The sequence below is a fragment of the Canis lupus genome, chromosome 26 (assembly GCF_003254725.2).
Source record: "Canis lupus dingo isolate Sandy chromosome 26, ASM325472v2, whole genome shotgun sequence".
Lineage (NCBI taxonomy): Eukaryota > Metazoa > Chordata > Mammalia > Carnivora > Canidae > Canis > Canis lupus.
In genome coordinates, this window is record NC_064268.1 from 2,881,778 (window position 1) to 2,907,432 (window position 25,655).

The 25,655-nt window shown below is 43.7% G+C and overlaps 1 protein-coding gene and 1 non-coding gene across 2 annotated transcripts in view; both read left to right on the plus strand.

Moving 5' to 3' along the window:
- The window catches only part of TMEM132D (transmembrane protein 132D), a 602,566-nt gene that overhangs the window by 488,687 nt on the left and 88,224 nt on the right, over positions 1-25,655 (plus strand). Inside the window, exon 5 of the mRNA XM_049101718.1 lies at positions 25,505-25,648. Within this exon, the coding sequence (XP_048957675.1) occupies positions 25,505-25,648 (144 nt within the window). The remainder of the gene's footprint in view (positions 1-25,504; positions 25,649-25,655) is intronic.
- On the plus strand, positions 17,066-17,169 carry LOC112677053 (U6 spliceosomal RNA). Its single transcript, XR_003146822.1, has one exon. It is a non-coding gene; the product is annotated as a U6 spliceosomal RNA (small nuclear RNA).

The following is a 25,655-nucleotide window of genomic DNA, read 5'->3' on the forward strand; positions in this document are numbered from 1 at the left end:
TTTAAGGAAGAATTAAAAATATTCATGGAAACTAATGAGAATGAAGATACAACCATTCAAAATCTTTGGGATGCAGCAAAAGCAGTCCAAGGGGGAAATACATCGCAATACAAGCATCCATTCAAAAACTGGAAAGAACTCAAATACAAAAGCTAACCTTACACATAAAGGAGCTAGAGAAAAAACAGCAAATAGATCCTACACCCAGCAGAAAAAGAGAGTTAATAACGATTCGAGCAGAACTCAACGGAATCGAGACCAGAAGAACTGTGGAACAGATCAACAAAACCAGGAGTTGGTTCTTTGAAAGAATTAACAAGATAGATAAACCATTAGCCAGCCTTATTAAAAAGAAGAGAGAGAAGACTCAAATTAATAAAATCATGAATGAGAAAGGAGAGATCACTACCAACACCAAGGAAATACAAATGATTTTAAAAACATATTATGAACAGCTATACGCCAATAAATTAGGCAATCAAGAAGAAATGGACGCATTCCTGGAAAGCCACAAACTACCAAAACTGGAACAGGAAGAAATAGAAATCCTGAACAGGCCAATAACCAGGGAGGAAATTGAAGCAGTCATCAAAAACCTCCCAAGACACAAAAGACCAGGGCCAGATGGCTTCCCAGGGGAATTCTATCAAACGTTTAAAGAAGAAACCATACCTGTTCTACTAAAGCTGTTTGGAAAGATAGAAAGAGATGGAGTACTTCCAAATTCGTTCTATGAGGCCAGCATCACCTTAATTCCAAAACCAGATAAAGACCCCACCAAAAAAAAAAAAAAAGACCCCACCAAAAAGGAGAATTACAGACCAATATCCCTGATGAATAGGGATGCAAAAATTCTCAACAAGATACTAGCCAATCGGATCCATTAAGAAAATTATTCACCATGACCAAGTAGGATTTATCCCAGGGACACAAGGCTGGTTCAACACTCGTAAAACAATCAATGTGATTCATCATATCAGCAAGAGAAAAACCAAGAACCATATGATCTTCTCATTGGATGCAGAGAAAGCATTTCACAAAATATAGCATCCATTCCTGATCAAAACTCTTCAGAGCGTAGGGATAGAGGGAACATTCCTCAACATCTTAAAAGCCATCCACGAAAAGCCCACAGCAAATATCATTCTCAATGGGGAAGCACTGGGAGCCTCTCCCCTAAGATCAGGAACAAGACAGGGATGTCCACTCTCACCACTGGAACAGTACTGGAAGTCCTAGCCTCAGCAATCAGACAACAAAAAGACATTAAAGGCATTCAAATTGGCAAAGAAGAAGTCAAACTCTCCCTCTTCGCCGTTGACATGATACTCTACATAGAAAATCCAAAAGCCTCCACCCCAAGATTGCTAGAACTCATACAGCAGTTTGGCAGTGTGGCAGGATACAAAATTAATGCCCAGAAATCAGTGGCATTTCTATACACTAACAATTAGACTGAGGAAAGAGAAAGTAAGGAGTCCATCCCATTTACAATTGCACCCAAAAGCGTAAGATACCTAGGAATAAACCTAACCAAAGAGGTAAAGGATCTATACCCTAAAAACTATAGAACACTTCTGAAAGCAATTGAGGAAGACACAAAGAGATGGAAAAATATTCCATGCTCATGGATTGGCAGAATTAATATAGTGAAAATGTTAATGTTACCCAGGACAATTTACACATTTAATGCAATCCCTATCAAAATAGCATAGAATAAATTAATTCAAATATATAGGTAATGATTTCCAATGAAAATGAATTAAACTTTGCAATTAAAAGACCAAGATTGTCATCATAAAGTTAAAAAATGTGTATAGACTTCAGCTATATACTTTCATCAAACACACACATGCACACACACACACACACGTGCTCCTAAAAATTAAGAACATGGCAAGACTTAAAGTAGAAGCTTGGAAAGCCATACTAAGCTACATCTAACAAAAAGAAAGTTAATGTGGCCATATAGCTATCCAGTGGAATAGACAGTAAGGCAAGAAGTGTAAGTAGACATGAAAATGGCCCCTGTCCCTGTGCACACAATCCCTACACTTGATGCATGCATAAATATCTCACCAACAATGATAGGCTTCTAAAACTTTACTCCCCTCCTAGGAGTAAAAACAACTCTATCAGATGTAAGGCAAGCTCTTTTGAATGGAGGAGGATCGAACTCTAGAACTGGTCCATGGGAAAAGTTGTGGCACCTGTTCTCCAGAGATCTGAAGGCATAGGGACACAGCCGTTTTTGGAATGGCATTTTGGCTGCTGGACTCTAGGGTCTCAACTGAGAGCCTTTGGACACTAGACATGGAGGTCACTAAGCACCCCTTGGCAAGAGTGCTCAGGGTCAGTGAATCAATCTTCAGAGTGTCTTTCTCTGTCTCTCTGTCTCTCTCTTTCTATCTCCCTCAGATTAGTGAGATTACAGGAGATAATGATTTTTTTCCTACTTCTTAAATAAGTTCGGTCTCCTTCTTATGCATTCATCTTTAAAATTACTGGTACCTCCTCTGCATCATCCATTCAGTAAATATTTTTAGTCATCCACTCTTTTCCAAGCACTCTGGTAGGAGGAAGAGATAAAGTGTAAACAAAACATGAATGATCTGTGCTCCTGGGGAGCCCAAAATGCAGTGAGGAAGACAGATCTTAATCAAATAATTAACACAAATGCATAAAAAGATTTACCTCTGATGAGTGCTATGAAGGAGAGAACATGCTGGAAGAGCTGCAGTGCAGAGGTTAGCTTATTAAGAGAAGATGAAGATGCTTCTCCAAGGACGTGCTGCTTGGTCAGTGACCTAAAGGATGAATGGGAGGAAACTGGGTGGCAGGGACTGGGAGGTGCTGCACGCTGAGGAAATAGCATGTGCAGAGCCAGTGGGCAAGAGGGAACATCAGGATCTGGGGGACAGAGAGCAGGAAGCAGGATCTGGAGCACAGAGAGCAGGAAGACTGCCTCCAAGGTATTCATGTGCAAGTGGCAAGTGGCCACATCAGCAAGGGCCTTATGGGCCACATCAAAATAGTGTTGGCTGTTCCAAAAGCAGTGGAAAATCCTGAGGTTGGGTTTTGTCCAGGGACAGGTAAGGGAGGGCAGTGGGGCATCAGAAGTGGGAAGGGCTCTTCTGACTGAAGTATGGTGAGCGTATTATTAAATGGGCTTCAGTAATGGGTGGGCCAATGCAGAAGCTCTCTTTAGTGCCACAACTCAAGCGGGAGACAATTGCAATTCAGATGAGAGTGTCTGTGGACTGGAGTGGGGCTATAGAGAGGAGCTGATGGTTTTGAAGGAGGCCCAGAAGGTTGAATGGACAGGACATAGTGATGGATGGATGGATAAGGAGGTAAAGAAAGTCTGGAAGCTCCCTAGGCTGATGGCTTGAACACTTGATGAAAGGTGATGTCATTCTCAGAGACAGGAAAACTCAATTAGAGGGAAGATCATGAGCTTGGGTATATGTATGTTGATCTAAGTACCTTAGATATTAGGTATTAGTGCAAAAATACAGCCAGTTCCTGCACTTTGGACACTAGACATGGAGGTCACTAAGCACCCCTTGGTGAGAGGTCAGCCTGGGGGAGATAATATCTGTAAAATGTAAAGATGACACAGGTTGAATTCAACACTCAGAATTGCAGGTAGCCCTGGTGGCTCAGTGGTTTAGCGCCACCATCAGCCCAGGGTGTGATCCTGGAGACCTGGGATCAAGTCCCACGTCGTGCTCCCTGCATGACGCCTGCTCCTCCTTCTGCCTATGTCTCTGTGTCTCTCATAAATAAATAAAATCCTAAGGTTTTTTGTTTTGGATTTTTTTAATTGCAAATCAAGAAATTATTCTGCACACTGAGGCTGGCTAATAACTTCCCTCATTCTCCTGCTATCTGATGTCCAGGTTGATAGATTCTCATTAGAGAAAATTCAACAAAAGATTTCAAAGAATTTATAATACCTGCTGCCTCACCCCCTCTGTGATATAATACCTGCTCAAGCATCATAATTACTGCCACCCTCAGGAAAAATGCAAACTCATTTACTTCAGTAAAACAAAACAAAAAAAAACAAAAAAAAAAACAAAAACAAAAAACCAAACCTAACCAACAGTGAACAAACTCACATTAGCTAGAGAATATGAGTTGAGAAGCATTCACAGTGATGTAAAAGGAAGCCAGGGACTCATTTTATATATAAAACAAACAAACAGTCATAGATACTGGCGAAAGTCCTAGAGGCTATATATATATCAAAATCATTAATGGTGGTTATGTCTGGGCAGCAGGATTATTGCTTCTCTCTATTTACTTCTTTACACATCTATGTATTTTCCAGATGCTCTACAGTAAAGCTGATACAAGTTTTATCTCTAATGCAAGAAAATGGCCATTCATCTACTTAGACTGAGGGCAACCTGAAAGCCATTTCTGCATTTCCCTTGCTAAGAGGAGGCCAATTTCATTAAGGTGTTGAGGAGGGAATATGTTCAGGAAATCTGGTTCCAGACCCAGGGGACTAAAATCACAATTGTTCTAAACAAAGCGTATTCATGTTCTAATGCTGCCATAATAAATGACCACAAACTGGGGTGGCCTAAGGCAAGAGTATAGCTCCAAGGTGGAAGTCTGAAATCAAGGTGTGGGCAGGGCCATGCTTGCTCTGAAGGCTCCCGGGAGGGTCTGTCCTGCCTCCTTCTGCTTCTGCTGGTTACCATCCTTGACATTCCTTAATGTATGGATCTCTACCTCTGTGGTCACTGGGGATTCTCCCTCTTTCTTTGTCTGCATCTGCATTTCTGTTTTCCTGTTAGGATACCAGTCATTGGATCAGAGCCGCTCTAAGTCATTAGGACATCATCTTAATTTGATTACTGATACAAAGACCCCTCCTTTTTGAGAGAGAGAGAAAGAGAGAGAGAGGAAGAGAGAACATGCATGGGGTTGGAGGAGGGACAGAGGGAGAGAGAGAATCTTAAGCAGACTCCCTGCTAAGCACAGAGCCTGATGCAGGACTCAATCTCACGACTCTGAGATCATAACCTGAGCTGAAATTAAGAACCAGATGTTTAGCTAACTGAGGTAGCCTGGTGTCCCAAACACCCCATTTTTAAAGGTCATTTTCACAGATTACCAGGATTAGGATTTGCATATATCATTTGTTGGGGGCACAGTTCAACCTTTGATACAAGTATTCTCTGACTTAGTTGTATATTATAAAAATACATACTAACTGATCCCATTTATATAAAATCTAGAAAATGCAGATTGATCCATAATGATGGAAAACAGATTGTTGCTTGCCTGGAGATGTGCTGGGAGAGAGCTGGTACCAGGAAGGTGTGGGAAGTCAGGATTACTGAGGATCACAAAGAAATTTTCAGGCAGATGATAAATGCATTATATTGATAATAGTAGTGGTTTTCCTGGTGTATACACATAGCCTTTAACACATTATGGATTTTAAATAAGTGCAATTGATTGCATGACAAATACAGCTCAATAAAGGTGTATTAAATCTTAATAAATAAGGTATTTAATTTAAGAAAATGAGGTGAAAGTCTCTTTCAAAAATTAGAGACATATTCAAAATTTATTTTATGAGGTTAGGATTACTGCCATAATATTACCACACAAAGACATCAAAAGAAAGAAAATCATAGACCAGTATTCCTCAATGCAGATGCAGAAATGCTTTACAAAATCTTAGCAAATCTAATCTATAAATCGGGATGTAGGACAAACAATCCTATAAAAATAGCTAAATTATTTGAATCAAACAAATAAATAAGTTCTCGAAAGTAGGCAAATGTCAAATAACCACCTAAAAATACATTCGACATTAGTTATTAGGTAAATGAACATTAATGTCACAATGAGATACAGCCACACGTTCACTTAAAATGGCAAACATTCAAAAGATTGACAATATCCAGGACTGGAAGGCAAGTGGAGAATCCCAAACCCTCGTACATTGCTTGCGGGAAGGTAAATGTTACAGCCACATTGAAAAACAATTGGCAGATTTTAAAAGTTACATAAACCTCTATAGGACCTGGTATTTCCATCCTCCAAAAACAATGAAAATGTATGTTCGCACGAAGACTTCTGTGTGACTGTGCACATCAGCTGCATTCATCTCAGCCAAACTGAGAAAGCCCAGGTGTTTTATCAGCTGGTCAATGTATCAACAAAGAGTGATTTATCCATGTAGCAAATTTATCCATGTAGCAAAATGTTACTTTGCAGTAAAAGTGAAAAAGAGGAATACACATACAACAACATACATCATCTCAGCAATATCATGCTAAAGTGGAGGAACTGATGACACATATATGAAATTTCTGGTGAATGCACAGATGTGGTAGAGAAATGGGAGTCTTGAATTAGGAGGGAAACCTGACCATACAGGGGCACAAACGAACTTTTTAGGGGCTATGGAATGCTCTAATATTGGGTTGTGGTGATAGTTGGTCAATTGTATACATTTACTAAAACCCATCAAATTATGCATTTAAAATGGTTGAATTTACTTTATGTAAACTTTACCTAAGTAAAGCAGTTAGGAAACACATAATATGACTGGGACTGGTCTCTCAAGAAGAAAAAAAAAAAAACACATACACACAAGAATTCAGTGCAATGCTCTGTTCTCACGGAAAGAGAGGGACCATAAATTCAAGTTTTAATTTGACTAGAATTTTTATTAAAGTTACTCAGTAAAAAAAAAAAAAAAAAAAAAAAAAAAGTTACTCAGTAAAGCCCACCATGTCACCCTTAATGAAGTGTCTCAAATATGCCTTAAATACACATTTAATGTACATCTAATGAGACTCTTCGGCCAACTAATTATTAGGCATGTTTAATGGGGTTTAACAATTGCAAGGGAGAAGCAAAGCCCTTTCTACATGGATTTATTCTTATCAAAAATACTTTTAAGATCATGGATTTCACCCACATAGATTGCCTTTGTGAATAAAAATCATTACATTCACCCGGAATAATAATACTTCTATTTCTATCAGTTATTAACACCTACCCAATTAACATAAAGGGTTGTTAGTTACTATTGGCATTCTTTATGGATTTGTGATTCTGTGTGGCTATGATATTTTATAGAGATTTAGATAAAATCGGAAATTTCGTGAAATGTACTTCATTTTGGAAAAGAAGCAGAAAAGAAATACCAATTTTGTGTTTGAGGCAGGTGAGAACAGAGTGCAGGTTACTATAAATCAGGTTTTGAAGAAATGTAGATTTTTCAAGGCACAAGTTTTGAAAGCTAAAGTCAAGCCCAGATTTATTTTCTTGAGCACACAGAGTGGGCATTAACATAAATTCCATTGCTGCAGGTCTGAAAAGATTAGAAATTTAACAGTTGCTGCCATGCCTACAATGAGAAAGGATTGGAAGCCTTTACTTGGGTGTCATTTCTAAGAATATTTTTTACAAGTTTGATTATGTCTCTTCATAATAGCTTCTTAGACTGCATGTTTCCAAGTCTCCCTAAACTTGCAAATGACCAGCAGCAGTAACTGAAGAATGCCAGAAGAAGAAATAACTTCTTTTTTTCTACAAACTGTGGTCACATTCACCCACTTGCATATCCAGAGGGGACCAAGTACTTGAGTTGTGCCTTGCTGCATGACAGGATGGACGCATCAGTGAGCAAGACACACAATATCTTGTGCTTGTCCATTTTAAGAGTCTGGAGCAGGTGGTAGCTTAGAAGTCTAAACAGTTAAACTTAATGACTTAAATATTTTTTATCTCTTTATCATTTTAATACTCATATTTAATTTAACAAATTAAACTTAAAATGAAATGAGCATGAAAATAAGATAATCTCCAACCATAAGTGCTACTGTGTTGAAGAGGGGATGTTCTAAAGGGGAATGGGCTGGGGGTTTTGCACTGGGACTAGCAGTAGTCTCCCAATGGTTGCCTTGGAGGTGATGACACTACAGAAGAGAGAGGATGCAGGGGCTGGGGATGTGAAGTCATGCCTCACCCCCTGCACTTGCCTCACTTGGAATCTCCAGGCTGGATCACTGCAACACATACAAGTTGAAGCTCACATCTGTCACTCCTCCTGAATTCTATTGTGTGTGTGCATCCTTCCCCTGCTCAGTTTATTTTATGGCACCGTCACTTTCTTCCCATATTCCTTAAACATGGAGCAGTAAACCTTTTGCCTTGTACTAGCTTGGGGATTGTCTTGTCTGCTGAGTCCTTTGTCTCGGGCCCACCTGGTATGTGTGTGTGTTTTATAGATCCGACAGGGTGATACTTCTGAATCACTAAGGAAAGTGACCATTTGTCTTGGGCAAAGGTAATTCCCAGTGGTTCTCAAACTTTGCTGTCTATTAGAACTGCCTAGGGAGATTTTAAATCTCTGAATGTCCAGACTGCTACCCATGGCAGTTAAATCAGAATCTGAGTGCAAGATCCAGCATCAGCATTGTTTAACCTCCCCAGGTGATTCCTGCAGGCCACTAAGTTTGGAAATCTTTGGATCCAAATGCCAGGAGAAGATATAAACCATTACTGATGTTTGGGACTCACTCTCCAGCAATTCTGATATAATTGGTTTGGGGTGGATCCCCAGCATTGGTATATTCTACCAGATTTTCCTGTGACCTTGGTTGAGAACCACTGTTCTGGACCTAACCTCAGATGTGCTAGAACCTTAGGAAAACAAAGTGATTTGTCTCGGATACGTCTGACATTTTTCACAACCCCGGCTACACACCGTGGTGGCTTGACTCCACGTGCTCAAGGTGCTTTTGTCCTTGGAATATTAAGCCTTTGGTCAGAATCAGGGTTACCATCTCAGCCCACTGATTTTGAGCACACCTATAGCCAGGTAGGGATTAAACCCATGACCTTGGACTGATGAATATCATGCTCTGACCAGATGGACTCCAGCAGGTATGTTCTTGGCTGCACAGCAGTTGGATGCTCCTGCCAAAGTCCAGTTTAATTAGATTAAAAAAATAGTAATGACCATGCAAGGTGGTGATCGCCCAATGACCCCAGCAAATGAAGCAACACTCTCCTATGTTCTGGCTCTGCATAAGGCAGCATCCGATGAAGCTGAGTTGCTTTCAACATGTGGCTCACTTTTCCATTTCAAGCTTTATGAATATAACAAGATTTCCCGAGTCCACTCAGACAACATGGAAGCTAGACCTACCTATAAGGATCCACCAATGACCCATTTAGCTTTCAATGTGGAACATAACACTGAAGGGAATATGGCCATAGGGCCAGTTACCTGTTGAATTCCAGCCTTGATGAACCCGGTGCTAAACATGTGATGCGATGAAGACAGCTCACACAGTGTCTCCCAGTGGTGCTCAGGGCCAGGTGCAGAGCAACACAACAGCCCTGCCCTTCTGGAGCTTATGTCCTGATGTAGTCAAACAGGCAATGCATTCATAGTAAAAAGTGATTTTGGGGAGTGACAAGGATGATGAAGTCAAATACCAGGATGGGTCGTTTCAAAGGCTTTATCATAACCCTGGCTCCACATCATGGTGGCTTAAGTGAAGTTGATGGCAGTGGAGATGGAAGGAAGTGGCTGGGTGTGCAGAACATACTGGAACCGGTGCTCCCAGGATGCTCTGATGGACAGTACACAGGGTTGGACTAAAAAATCAATCAGACCCTTGAGGTTCTGGCTGGAGCAACCAGATGCCAGATGGCATGACGTACTGTTTGGAACTCTGAAAGAGGAGAGATTCAAGTGGGGAATATCAAGTGTTCTGTTGGGGACCCAGTGAGTTGGACACACCGCAGCAGAGAAGTCAGGTAGGCAGGAGAATATGTGAGTCAGGAGTTCATAGGAGAGGTCAGGGCTGGAGACATCAATCTGCCAACGAGTGGAACACAAATATCCCAAGACTGGATAAGATCACCCAAAGAGTTTGGTCTTCCATGGTCCGTGACACCTCTAATACCCCCAAAACAGAACCTCTTTGCTATAGTGGACAGTTCTCTATATTTTTGTATGGGTGAGAGGAAGATCAGTGTCCGAGGGCTTGTTCACAGAGCTTTGTTGTGCAGGAGGGCCTATAATCATCTTCGTTTTTATCAAGCATGCCAGCACTCCTCTGTCTTTCACGGAGGACCAGCTAGCCGGCCAGTTGCACCTCTGAATCATGGAATCCTTAGCCTGGATGCTGAGAAGAGACAGGGCAATAAAGCCTTCAGCTGGGAGAGTAGCCAAGAATTTTGTTCCTACTACAGGCAGCACCCTCACCCCTAGCACCTAGAAAGAGAAGGAGAGATCTAAGAAATATTTCCGTGGCCAGTAGTACATCATAGGGCTGAAGTCAATGCATGGATGGCTGTGGTCATTTTAAAAACCCAGACTCACCTTCCCCCATCTTCCAGAATAATCTTAATTGCACCCCCCCCACAATTCCTAATTAGTGTTGGCTCAAGACATGCAAATTCATTTCTGCATTAGCCTAAGAAAAACATAATTAAGAAGTTGTCTGGTGAAAGGAAGAAAAAGCACATAATGAATTCCAGGGCCAAACTACAGATGACTTTTGAACTTCACAGGATTAGCCATACCACTGAATCTTCATTAGCATAGATAATCAAGCCCTGGCTCTCCCCAACCCACGCCCCACCCCCATAAGTCTAGCTGAGTCCCTGTGGCTTAGAGGTCAAAAAAGGACTCAGAACCACTTACAGGCCTTCTGGAGGGTTGGGGTTCTAAACAAGACCCACTTTTAGGTGTGCCTGGTTAGTCAAATGAAGACTGGAGCAGCCCTTTGATGTTTATTAATTTTGTATGACCTTTCCGTACTGACTGAATTAATTCCTTAGTTTCATGTACCATAAAACCAATAGATTTCTTCCAGCCTACGGAAAATTCTGTTGCCTTTGACAATTTGACATGCATTTTTCTGTAGTGATAGAGAAAGGGCTGACAGCTCGTTTAGTTAAAGGCTACAGGCAAAAAACTCCCCCAGTTTCAAAGAGCAAATACTTTATGATATCAAGAGGACTCTATCAACAGACATAAATTAAATATTCATGCCGAGTTTCACAGAACTACTCTTTGGAGCCAAGGAAGAAGTGAAGTTTCTCATAAGAACCATCATTGACATCCACAATTGTCAATCTTGGATATATGTTGAAGGTACTCAATAGTATTTTTGTAATATTCAGATTTTTCTCATCAGGGAGAAAAGTGCATCCCTGGATTTATAATTTCTGACACACACAGTAGCTTGCTTTGAAAAAAGAAAGTTATTAATGAAGCCATTTACTTACTCTTGTGTTCTTAACATCTCCTACATGTTTTAGCTTTAGATGTTGAGATCAGGCAATGTTTGTATCCCAGACTGTTGGATCACACATGTGTTGGCAGTCTAGAAGCATCCATGCAAGGCATCCCAGATTCAGAGCCTCCTGCGGCCAGCCACATTGCACAAAGGAGATGTGAATATTGGTGGAAGGGAGAGTATTCACTACTCCATGCCTATTGACATTGCCCCAGAATTGCCTGTTCTAAGTATTGAAGACAAAGCAGGAATCCATATTTTTGCATATCTCCCAATTTCTAAACACTGTGATCCTTTGAAAATGATTCGATCTGTACAGTTCAAGCAAAACATTCTGTGAGCTGGATTCAGTTCCCAGAACCCTAGTGTACAGTTATTTGAGTGATGTCTGAAAAACAAACTTTTGCAGATTGGAGGACATGTAAGTTCTTTACCTTGAGGAGTATTAGTCAGCCATAAAAGGAGTGAAGCACAGATACACACTACAGTGGATAGAGCCTAATGACTGAAGCCTCTTGAAAGAAGCCAGTCATGGAAGACCATGTAACACGTTACTTCACCTCCTCCTAAGTGTCCAGAACAGGGAAACTCTAGAAAGGCAAAGCAGATTAGTAATGGCTTGGGGCCGGAGCCAGGATGGTGATCCAGAGAGAAGAATAGCCATAGGGTACAGGGCTTCTTTTCAAGATAAGAATGGTCTAAAGCTGACTGTGGTGATGGTTGTACACATCTTTGAGTATACTGGAAAGTAATGAATTGCACACTTTAAATGGGTAAATTGTGTGGTATATGAATTATATCTCAATAAAGCTGTCCAAAAAAACACAACCATCACACCACCAAAAACTGGAATTCCTCAAGCAAGGAGCTGAAATTTTCAGCACGCGGAACCGACCCACAGAGTCCGGATGTCACCCTATGCCCCTGCCCATCCTACTGGAAACATCCCCCTAAAGCTCAATTTGCAAGTTAAATTTATGTCCTATTTCTAGAAGATTCAGGCTGATGGTAATTCACATGTTCACTGAGCCTCTCTTCCTGCTGAGAAAGTCTTGGACATTCTTACACATGACCTGTTGCCAAGAATTAAAAGGAAACAAAAACTTTCATCATTTTGTACACTCCCTCCAGTGCTGGGATGTCCAGCAAGGACTTTAAGCTCACACTTAAAGTAAGGAATATACCGTAGTCTTCTCTCCTCCTTGGAAATCCTACTTTGAAAACACTAATCTTACGGATAAAATTGGCTTAAAGTCTTAAACTCGTTAATATGCCTTTGTCTTACTAATCAAGAGGAGGATAGACAGCCCATTTTGTGGGGATGAAGGGTTAATCCGAACTCCTCTCCTTAACACAATACTACTGAATACATGGGATTTATACACATCATAGAGTGCTTTTTGAGAAACTCCCAAAGGAGTCCTTTTTCTTCTTTTTTAATGTAGAGCCTATTTGCCTAGCATCCCTAAAGAAGCTCGTGTTATTTTTGTCACTTAGAGTCTTCTGTAGCAGTTAATGTAATAAATAAAAATCTCTATTTGACCACATCCTTGAGGATGTTGAGAATGCTTGGCCAATTGGCTTAGCAGCTTACTGACTTTGAACAGTGGCAGGAACCTGGCCCAAGGATCTCCCCACAGTTACGTGCTCCTCCTGGAGGGGATTTCAGTAATGCGGTCTAATCAGCTTAAGGAGTTAATTAAACAGCTGTCACTTAGCTCCTTAATTCTGAAACTTGATGCTAAATAAGATTTGAAATTAGTTATGCAAAACTGAGCAGTGCTTTTGTGGTACCAGATATCTTCAGGTGGCACAGAATAAAGGAGGCCTCATTCCCAGACAGCAGGGGGTCATGGGGTGACCCCAAGAAATGAACCAGGGTCCTGGGAAAATGCTTGCCTTGCTGGAGAGTGCAAGCAACCAGGCAAGAGTTCAAAATCTCATCCTTTTCATCCAAAAGGGACCTCATGTTTAGGGATGATTATTATCTACCAGAATAGAAGTCACCAAGTGGAGCTTAGAGGTCAGTGTTCCCTGTAAATGTGTTTTGTCTGGAGTTCTCAGTGGTTTTTGCAAAAAGTGAGCCAAATGTGAAAAATCAGGATTTCACATAAAAATATTATTGATCCTCAGCTTCTCTCAAAAAATCAGGAAATGTGCAAACCTGAGTTTGTGTTCCTGCAAGGCAAATATTTTGGGAGAGTTAAAATTGTCTCTTGATTGAGCATGAGATCCTGGCTCACCTGGTTATGGATGAAATCAGTTTTGATGCCATGTCCCAGGATACGTGTCTTGGCCAAGGTGAAGTGGCACTACAAGAGTAGGCTGTATGAGAATTGCCCCATCCCTTGAGATGCCTGTGCATCCTTACCTGTGGCTCAGAAAACCCCCTATAAGAAAGGTGCAAATGAGCAGAAAAGCTCAAGATCCAACCTGATTTGCCCCAGGGTCCTGCCCAGAGGTTCCTCCAGAAATAAACCTGATGTAGGTTTCCATGAGGAATGAACAAGGCCAAGGACTCATGATTCTATATGTCATCCAGCCATCCTAGCGCAAGCCTGTATGCACCAGACACTGAATAGAACTCATTGCCCAGGACGGCGAAGCCCTGGCTCATCCAGGAGTGTACGTGCCAAAGTGAACACGGCCAGTGAGAAGGACATGCAGTCAACATCACCTTTGAAAACTCCTGAGACCACTCGAAAAACAGTCTCTAAGCTTCAAAACTTCCTTCTTACCTTCAACATTGAAACAGATTATTGCTCCTTGCTTGAGCACCAAGTGAGGTGGCTGGTTTATTTATGCTTAGGGAACCTGTTTGCAAAAAATACAGCTTTAATGCTCAAGTTCTTATCAATGCTGTGAGATGCTCACACTGGGGGTGGCATGGGTGGTGCGGGTGCTTGCCCACCCTCGTGCTCTCACTCCAGGACAAAGCCTGAGTTCACAGGAGGTCCTCCCCATTATGTGTCCCAGTCTTTCTCCTTTCCTTGCTCCCTGCTTTTCTCCTTCCTTCTCTCTCTCACTTTTCCCTTTTGCCAAGGACATACTGAATTCCTATAAGTCATCATATGTCTTATGATACTACTAACAATAACCAACCTTAATGAAGAATTAATGATGCCAAGGACCGTCTGGACACTTGGCATGCATTGACATACCCGCCCCTCATGAGAAATGTCCAAGATAGAGGGGTAGATAGTACTTGTAACTCCACTTCCCAGATGAGGAAAAAGAGGTACACAGTGTTTAAATAACTCAGAGTCATACGACTAGGAAGTAGCAGAGCTGGGGTTTGCACCCAGACAGCCTGAGTCCAGAGCCTCGCGCGGACACATGAGCAGGCTCCTCCTACCAGATGCCATTTAGATCTTTTAAGACAAAGAGCGGGTATATAATGTGCCCAAGGTCACCTACCTGAGCTAAGTGAGGGCTCACATTGTTCAGGCTGGGCTCCTTTACTCGGGTCCTGCTTCCAGGATGGAAGAAATCCTGAAGTTAGGTGGAGTGGACAGTCCTAACTATGCCAACATGTGCTTTTCTTACCACCTGCCAGTCATGGTTCTAAGTGCCTTTCACATATGCAATCCTTACTTCCAGCTAATAACATGGAAACATTTACAATCCCCACTGTAGAGATAAGGAAACCAAGGCATGGTGCAGTCCCTGGTTTGCCTCCAGTCGTGGACCTAGTAGATAGAGAAAGTAGGGTTCCAAGTCATGCCGTCTGGCTTTAGAGCAGGTGTCCTTTACTCTATTGCCTTCATATAAAATTTACCACATACAATACCTATAATATTATATATAATAAACTGGAAACCATAATATCTATAATAAGCTAGAAACAGTAAGACTTATTGTTTCCACCTGGAGGCATTAAGAAAGAGGCAGCATTCTCGTTGGGCCTTAAGCTTATTCTCTCATGATCATTTTTAATAGGAAGCTCCACTAGTACAAAAAATACAATTTAAGAAATTTATTTATACTTAGTTTTCAAGGATATGTGTACCACAAACAGCCAGCCACCTCTAGCCGCACAGAGCCCTGTGCACAGCAGAGTTGTAATTGCCACAACGGGAAGGAAATTAAGGATTTCCTCCTTTCTTCTGTATTTTAAAAATTTCTCCTCCTCTTTGGTGTGTATATTTATTAAAACAAGCCCTGAGTCTAGCAAAGGAAAAGCAGAAGAAGAGGCCATCTGTAACACCTGGAAACAGGACAGAGTCCTAGGACACAGTTCAACCCTGCAGAGCGGTTCTTCTAGTCTGCTCCCCAGGGGACATTTGGCAAAGCCTGGAGACACTCTCCACGCTCACAGCTGTAAGGATACCATTATTGGCATCTAGTGGTTGAGTCCAGGGATGCTCCTAAATATATGAAGTGCACACAATAGCCTGAAAATGAGGAGTTATCTGGCCCAAAACATCAGTAGCCCAAGGGCTGAGAAACTGCTCCTCCGTGAGCTACACTTGTGTGAGTATCAGAGATCCATTACCAGTTTTCAACTTTTAGATTCAACCTTTGTACAAAGCATGGAAGACTTCATTATATTTCAGACACAATGTAGATGTTATCCACCTTGAGAGCATAAAAGTATCAGCTAGAAATGAGGAAGGTTGGAAGGTCAGGGTGGCAGGAAGAGCAGACGGGAGTTGGAGCCGGGCTAGCACGGTGCATGGAGATTTTGGGTGTCCGTGGCTGTGCGAGGAGACACATGGTGGTCACAGCAGCCACTTATGCTTCCAACAGGATCCTGGGAGTCAGTGGGACTTGTTACAGGGTTTCTGTTAGGGCAGGGGTCCTCTCAAAGGCTTCCTTATGGGCACATCTGAGGAGCGGGCTCCATGAACCAGACCATCTGCACTGGCCCTTCCATGTGCCTGGGCTTCCGCCCACCTTGGTGTCCAAGTTCCTTGAGTAAGCATCACCAAGGAAAAACCCGGCAGAAGCGAGATCACCTTCTCTGGCTGATCACAAGTGACATGGCCTCACCCTCATGACATTCTCAATCACAGGCAGGAATCACTGAGGCCAGGGCAAGCAGAGCTCCTGCCACTGCACAGGATGAGCGTCAAAGCCTCTGCAGACACAACCACTCAGGAATCGATACTTTATCTCTTGGTCAGAGGTATGTTTGCTTAAGTTATAAATCAAGCCCATGGAGGAACCGAAACAGGAATCTAATTATATTGGCTGAGAAAGGAGAGAGAGATGGGATTTCACCTGTCATGCCAAAAACTAGATAATGGCTGAGCTGGCTTTATCAAGAAAGTGTAATGTAGCATGTTGTTTAGATGGATAAAAAGCCTTCTTAATGGTTAGATGAGTCAAGAGTGGTTGCCTCAGGGGAAAAAATAGGGATAAGGAATGTGGATAAGGATGGCCTTTTGTGGCATGTTATGATAAACCTTTTCACAACCGCAGTGTTTTAACAATGACATTGCTTGACCTTGATAAACAATTTTAATTCACATAAAAAAGAATAAGTACCATGGATCTGGCTCATATCAATAGCTTCCATAAGACAGCCTGCATGGAAGGCCTCATGTGGGCTCTGCAGTGTGGCATCTTGCTGCTTCCCCATGGGTGGGAGGATAATTTTATTTTACCTGGTATGGCTGCTAACATGCAGCATTTCTCCATACTGTGCCACAGCCATTAAGCCGAGGGGCTGGTGTACTGTTAAAAATGGAATGGTTTATAAATTTGTTTGCAATGCTGGCCAAATTGGCTGATGCTCCCCACTTACTAAAAGTAGTATACAGGTGCTCACTTCGGCAGCACATACATTAAAATTGGAAGGACACAGAGATTAGCACAGCCTTTGTGCAAGGATGACACACAAATCTGTGAAGCATGTTATTTTAAAAAAACATAAAAAGGAAGATCAAATAGAAGAAGCACACAGGTTATTGATAGTGATGCAGCATTGTTGCTAACGAGATGTATTATTTCTGGGGTCCTGTACTAGCTCTTCTATTTCATGTGTTATGAATAAGAAACCACAGCCCATCCTCTACTAAGTGTTTGTTATCTACAGGGGGTAGAGCCTGGAATGACAGGGCTTGACCAGACAAGCAAAAGACAAGGACAGGATAATGAGTCATTATTGTATTTATTAGGTGATTGATCTTTGTTGGGAAATGAGTTGAAAAGACTTAAGAAGTTAACCACAATTAAGAAACGACACGGAAGCCATGCACAGCTGTGGAGATGTTTGGTTTTGGCACTGCATCAGGCTGGGTCTGCCCAAGCTCATCACAAGAGAAACCAGGAGATGGAGCCAGCCACCAAACACATGGAGGAAATGTTGGCTTCTCATACCTGAACAGTTCAGAACTGAAGGAATATTTTTATTGTTTGGAAGCTGAAGGTGGGGAATGTTATATATTAGACAGGATAGGTTGGGTTATAGTGCAAAAACAAGTATCTCCAAAAGTCTCATTGCCTTAAGGCAAAGAGAGCATATTTATTACTCGTCCTTCACGTCCTCTGGGGGTCAGCAGGAACCTCTTCTCCATACAGCGATGGGGATAACCAGACTAATAGAGGTGCTACCATCTTGTGGCTGCACCATCAGAAATATGTAAGCTCAGTCAGCAGAGCAGCTGATGAGAAACAATGGTAATCGTGCACCAAAGCTTTATTGCCCCAACCCAGAGGTAACAGACAACACTGATCCTCACATTTTAAAAGCTCTAACTATTCACGTGGCTCCAACTCCAAGGGACCTGGGAAATATGGAGGTGTAAATGGCATATTTCCTGAACCTTCCTTTCTCTGCAGTAAACTGGAATCCACTCACACGGTATTCCCGTCAGCATCCAGACTGATTGGCCAGGCGACTCTTCTGATTGATCAGTACTCCTGCCATACCAGGTGCTTTAGGATTTTCCTCCTGTACTTTAAATACCACCTTTGAGTATGATATAACTTGGCAGGAGGGAAAAAATCATTTTTGTACTGGATATGAGTATCTGCCTTTAGCTGTGCAGAATATTGTATTGGTATGAAAACTGAATTCTTGCATCTTATGTCCCTTTGACATCTGATGTCCTAGAATTCAGTCTGCTGTGGACAGAGAATCATAAGGTACTACTTAATTTGTGTTGTTGGAGGTGGAATCAAGAGCAGAGGGTAAACGATGCAATATTATAAAATTTTAAAGAGAATGGATTGATTTAGCAGAATATGCCTTTTTGTACATAACCATCAGGAAGATACCAGAGCATGTTGTGTTGATATAGGTCATGGAAAACTATCATTTGTAGCTGCCCAAAAGGTATCCCCTCTGTGTCCTTACAGCCCCTTGCTGTGTAAATTTCACGTTTTCTAAGTAAATTCCAAAAATCTGCTTTATTCAGCCTCCTTGGGAGAGAACAGAGTCCCTGATGGGATTAGGCTTGTGATTTAGTCTCTGCCAATTAGATGTGCCTGTGTGACACTTTCTCTCCAACGTGGGGAAGAGGAGGTATGTGGGATTTGGAGAGAGGCAGCAAAGGTCTTAAACAATCTGCCTGACTCCCCAGCCTCCTAATCAGGGCAGAGGCAGCAAGTCTGTGGCAGGCCCACCAAGGGTTCCAGACACTGATCTTGGGAGGTCGGTTGGGCTCTGTTTCCTCAGCCCCATCAACGATGCCAAGTCCTCCATAAATCCCTTTCTCCTGAAATGAGCAAGAACAGATTCTGTTGCCTGCAACTAAAATCCTTGAGTCACACGGTATCTCTCAAAACCAAATGTGGTTTCCAAGATGTTCTTGAGGAAGGAGCAGGTATGGGAGAAATGAAACACATATCCCATGCAACAAATATATTAGCAATACAGGAAGTGGCAGAGGTATCAGTAGGTGAGTAACGATGTTGCAGATTATAGGTAGAGTTAAAATGTGCTTGCAGGGCCTTGCAGTATAGCACCCCAGCTGGTGTCCACCCAGTCTGTGTGGCTCCTTGATGCAGGACGTGTCAGCTCGTCATCTCCTGAGGACCTGGACAGATGCCAACAAGCTTGCTGGTGGATCATCTGATGCTTCAGTGGAGCATTTGATATGGTCTTGTTAAGTGAGTGTTCAGTTTCTCCGAGGACTATAAGCAGACAAGAGAAGAAGCATTACTTCTGAAGCCTGCTGTTTGAATTGCTGTAAATTCTGGCTGCAGGTCACCATATAAACAAGAATGCCTGAGCGTGTTCCTTTTATTAAGAAAGTAAGCAAAATACTTACCCCAGCCTTTATCATGGGACGTTCCCTCCCAACACACAAGAACTTTCTAACCACCTGAGTCCATTCCTGGAGCTGTTGCCTCTGGCACCCTGTCCTGTGCCCTTTGCTCTCTTCCACGCTGGACAGTTCCCTGACCTGGCCCATCTCAAGTTATGTCACACCACCTTCCACGTTTTGCTCCAGGGCTTCTCTGACATGCTGGAAGTCCTGCCAAGTGTGGAGTTAACACCTCCGAGGGAATGCACGCTTCCAGGTTGCAGCCGGACCTCTGGAGATGCTAGCTTCCTGAGTCCCCTGATGCAGGCTGGACATACCACCTCCTGTGGGCTGTTCCTCCTTCCCACACCTCATCCCCCACTCCTACTCCTTGCAAATAAATTAACACCGCCTAGAGACAGTCCCAGGCTCTACTGGGGGAGAATCAGAATAATGCAATATCCAATTTACACATTGGCAAACTGAGGTTGATAATCATTAAGAAATACTAAGTAAGTCTGCATCTCAGTGAGAATAGGAAAGAAACCCTTTGAACCACCTTCCTGATCATGTTTATTAATTAGGGGTTCCTTCTAAGCAAAAGGAACTGATTCTCGTTAAGTTTGGGATTTTTTAACTACTTTTGAGGTATGGTTGACATACACAAAGCTGTTTAATCTATATAACCTGATGAGTTTGGGGATAAATATACGCGCCCATAAAACTAGCATCACTATTGAGGCCACAAGCATAGGCGTCACCTTCCAAAATGTCCCTTATTATCATTATTGTATGTGTGTGTGTGTCAGGACCACTTAACATAAGAATCACCTTCTAAGGAGAAATTTGGTGAAAGAATACGGGCTCTCCCAAAGAACAGATGGAACAACAGAAAAGGCAGGAAACCAGAATGTTCCATGGGAATGCAGATAAGAGAGTAAATGACAGGTTTTCAGGTGCTGCTGATGGGGAATGAGATCCGAGCATCCAGGGCTCCTGCCTGCTCCCCTTGAATGGAATTCCCATCCCTGGGGTTGGATGGGGGGAGGCTGGCAGCATGGCCCCGGGATGCCTGCTGACCCCCGGGCAGCGGGGGGAGAGATGGCTGCTGTGTCTGTTCAAAGGAGAAGGAATGCCTTCCCCTGAAGATAATTGATGTGCTGTGATGGAGAAGAGATTGGGCAGAAAAAACAGAAGCTTCCATCCCAATGACTCATAATAAACGATATTTTAAGGAAATCTGCCTGAGTATTTAGCTGCAGTCCTATCTGGGACTCATGTCCTCGTTAGCGGCCCATGTAGGAAATGCTTCCTTTGTGTGAATCTAAGGAAAATCTGGTTACCAGTTAACTCTACTTCCACTCTCCCAGAATGGTCATCTTCCAGTTTCCTGTCTCAGGGAGTTAAATGATGTGAAACTCTGTGCACTGGGGTGTGGGATGGGGCTGTGGGCCATGGTGACCTGAGGACTCCCCCCACTGGCGCTGATGCCGACCCCACGCCAGCTTCCCATGCGGAGCAGCCACGGTCTATGTGCCAGTTGTTTGTTTTATGGCACGTTAGCCCTTGTATGCCCGCCTCAGTGGGATGCTGTAGCTTCCCCCTGTGATGCTCTTGTTAGGAGGAAGCAGTGATGCTGCTAACACCGCACCTATTTTTATTCCTTCCAACCCTACTCATCTAGCTCAACACACATGGGACCATCTCAGAGCCATATGTTAAGATAGCACATCATCTCCAGAGGGGCCACGGTAACAGCGAAGGCAAAAAATCATTTTCTCCTCCCTCATTAGGGACCATAAGCTATTTGACTTGCTGGTTTCAGCCTAAGACCTGAGATATCTGTTCTCATGCCCTTCTGGAGATCACAGTCCAAACTCAAGGTGAAGACAGGATCACACTCCCTCTGAAGTCTCTTGGGGAGAATCCTTCCTTATCTCCTCCAGCCTGGATGTTCCTCGGCTCCCAGATGCACCACCCTGATCTTCGCCTGACCTTCACAGAGATGCCTTCCAGGGGGCTCTGTCTGTCTTCTCATCTTATGAAGACACCAGTCATTAGATGAGGGCCTCCTCCAGAACGACCTCATTTGAACTTAACTAATTATATCTGCAAAGCCCCTCTTCCCAAACGAAGCTGTAAGGAGGTTTTGAGTGGACATGAATGTTGGGGGGATGCTGTCCACTCTGGTGCAGCTGCCACTCACACCTGTGTGTTTATCAGACACTCAAAGAGGATGGATGAGGCATGGGCCATTGTCATAAATTCCCTAACATTGTTGACTCCTCAACACCAGGGAGACCCAGGAAGTGAGCAGTGTGCTACCCTCATTCCATTGTTGAAACTAATTAGGCACCGAGAGACAGGTGAGCCATCTGAAGTCTCCCATGGGACAGAATCAGAGGCTGGATTTACACCCAGCACTCTGCCCTTGACTGTGGCTTTTAACCACATGCTTTAACCTTAGGAGTGTAAAATATAGCCCCAAATCATGTATCATCTATGTTTGGCCACAGGAAGAAAGGGAAAACCTAAAACAACCTTCAGAATCTGCTGTTTTAAGCAAACTTTTTTGGAAGCCTCACCAAATGACTTCCATTTATATCTCATGGACCAGAACCGTGTCACAGATGAAGGGCAGCCCCCTCCCCAAAATGCAGTAATTTTAGCTGGGCATCTTGCAGCCTCAGATAAAATTGGGGTCTTGCTAGGAGGGCAGAAAGGAAGGTGGACATCAGGTAGGCGGCAAGCTGTCTCTCACACACAGATCAACCTTTGCATGTGTTTTAGAAGGCCCCCAGTGGGATGTTTATCTGCCTCAATCATCTTCATCTCCTCCATTTTAAAATTAATTTGGAAGGGTGAATGTGAATCAGTGAGAATGTTCATGAAGCAGAAAATTAGGATGCTTGAAAGCATGAGGAAATTAAAAAAAACAACTCTTAATTCTGTTTCCAATCCATCAGACCTCTGGATGACACATCATTCCTCAGTTTTATTGCTCAATCCTCTGCTCCATGCACATCCCTTGCACCCAGCACGGCACAGTGCTCCAGACCACCATCCATCAGAGCATCCTTTGAAACCAGGAACAGCTGCTTTACCCGCACACACAGCAGGCTGGACATGCTGGGAACGGTCAGTCCTGGGACAGCTCTCTGGAGACGCGGTATAATTAACTCAGCTCCCTCGCCTCTCCATGGAACTATTTTTAGGTGTATATTTTAGGTAGTTTCCCTGCAAGGGAATGTATGATAATATATCTCAACATATGGAAATATATAACACACATGGTGTATTTTGCAACACGGCTCAGTCCTCGCACTACCCCCAGCCGCCCACTGCAGGAGCTGGCATAGCACACTCACCTTCCTGGCCATCTCTCCCCAACTCCCCTACTGTCACTTCCTGAACCTCTCTACTAAGCCACCCTGGCCTTGAATCCTTGTCCTAGAATCCGTTTCTAGAGGGGATCCAAACAAAGATATGAGCCATCATTGCTCCGGCAAGATCAGAACAGTCATTGTTTTCTTATGATTGTTCCTCAGTTGAATCCCAAGAAAGGTATTTGTGGCCTCTCTTATGAGATTGCCTCAAAGCTCGGTCACTTTCCCCCCCTGTTTTTGCCTCCTCCTGGCCTCTGTAGAGCCTGAAGATCTGTGATCTGTGGGACACCCAGGGAGTCCTTGCTGGTGTGCAGTGTCCAGGTAGCAGAAGGGAGCATGGAGCTACCAATGAGAACTGACACGGTGCTTTCTCAAGACATTCTTGCCTTGCTTTCCTAGCTCTGAGGGGCTGGTTAAGGGTGACCCATGGCAGCAAGGCAGCAGAGCTTCCAGGGGTTTTATGGGGTCTAATCATCAAAGCAGTTGTGTGTGCGTCTCAACCCAAACTGAGGCTATGTGGGCACTTCCACCATCTCTTGCCTAGAGACTTGTGAGCAGCTGCAAATCATATCAGGCTAGGAACTCACAGAGGAGGGGGAAGAGGGGAAAAAATCCAACAAGTGCATGATCAATGGGCATTTAGAAGCTTCTGCAGATTGAGACAGTATAAGGCATGGTCTTTGAAATTCAGGAACATTCCAAACTGCAGTCTCTCTTTTATAATTAAATAATGAAAAAAATATAGATATATAGTTCCACATCCAAATCTAAACCAAATGAGCTAATTATAAGATGAACTAGTCCTGTAAAGGAAAAACAAGATCTTACGTAAGAAATATAAAGTTAACATAAGGAAAACAGTTATGCAATGTTAGGATGATACATTTCTATTCCTTCCTCTGGCATGCTCCTAAATGGGAATTTGTGATTTCACATGAAAATCAAATTAACGAGAACCTGTGCAAGCCTGGCCCTAAGAGAGATATATCACCTAGCTCCCATCCAGGCATCTCCCTGTTGCTCTACTGAGGATGGGCCAGACGAGGTCGGGCGTATAGAAGAAACTCAGTATTCACGCCAACACAATCCCTCTCTTGGGGGCACCGTTGGCATGCAGCTATGGGCACTGAGCAGGAACGCCAGCATGGGCTAGAACTCGGAAGGCTTGTTGCACAGAAGCTGTGGGTTATATGGGGACATTTATCTTCATGTAATCGGCAGAGACAAATCCTGCAGAGGGGAATGAGACCCATTTCTGATTCTTGGGGCACAGTTTTCTCCATTTGAAAAGTGGGTTCCCACGTTGGGCTCCCGGTGCATGGAGCCTGCTTCTCCCTCTGCCTGTGTCTCTGCCTCTCTCTCTCTCTCTCTCTCACTGTGTGCCTATCATAAATAAAAAAAAAAAATTTGAAAAGTGGGTTCCTGTGATGGGTCTCCCAGGGCCCCGTAGGTGGAACTGCAAGGAGACACAGGTGCAGTCCAGGCAGATGCAGAGTGAGAGCTACTACGCGGGGTCTGGGACAAGCAGCCTGAGACCCTGGGTCCGTGCACAGGACAGAGAGCCAGAGACCAGGGAGGCAGAGGGGTAGATTCCAGTCCTCCCGGTTGAGTCCTTATCCACACACCCTGCAGATGTTGTACTGCTTGCTGTAGCCAGCACTACACCTGGCATTGGGGAACAGAAGGCAGATCCAGCCCCACGGAGCTGACAGCCTGGAGGAGAGATGGCCGAGTGAACAGGTCTTAGTAAGACAGCTATGGTGTTAGATGCCATGGAGGAGATTCTGTGCTTGGGTCTCCTGGGCTCTTAGGGGCTTGGAGAGCAAATACAAAGGCAAGTGGGGACATCCTGTGGGACACCCTGAGATGGATGAAAAAGGAAGTGTTCAGCAGGCAAACGCATGTTTTTGTGAGTGTTTGTGAGTGTGTGTATGTTGCACGCATGTGTCACATCACTGGGGCTGAGCATGTCTTTGGGGCCATGACAGCATTCCAAATGCACACAGAGACCAGGACCCAGTAAAAGCCTGGAAAAGGTACAAGAAAGAAAGACAACCAGAGCGACAGAGTTCTGAGAGTGAGGGTCTCAGCTTCCATGTGCACTCTACACGTTGGATGGGGTGTGGTTGGGGTGTGATTTCGGCTCCTTTTAGGGCCAACAGTTCTCAGTTCTCAGTTGAAAGAGGAATCATTTTGTGGGGGTTCAGACATACTGGAATAGCTAACACATGGACTCAGCCACTAGACATCCTGGGTTCAAATCCCACCTTCACTGTTGCCCAGCTGTGCAACCTCGGGCCAGCTGCAAAGCCTCTCTGAGCTGTCACAAAATGGAGAGAATCCTAAGCCTGTCAGTCTGGTCTGAGAGTTAATACGTCCACTCTTATAAAGCCCTGGGAATGGCCCTTGGCAGGTGGTGAGCTCTGTCCAACACAACACTAACAACACACCTGCTCCCGAGCCGCCGCACGTGCTACCCTTCCCCGTCACCTTCTCCCCATGGACGTTTGGGTGATGGCAGGATGTCACCTCTGGGCGGTGCTGGCACTGGGGTCCCTGGGGAGGCAGGGGGGCCGTCACGCAGGGGGCGGTGTGTGATGGAAAGGTGTGTTTGGTCTTCCAGGAGGCAGAGATCCTGAACACAGCCATCCTCACTGGGAAGACGGTGGCCGTGCCCGTGAAGGTGGTCTCGGTGGAGGAGGACGGCACGGTGACAGACCTGCTGGAGGCTGTGGGGTGCCGCTCATCTGATGAAGATGTCATCAAGGCAAGTT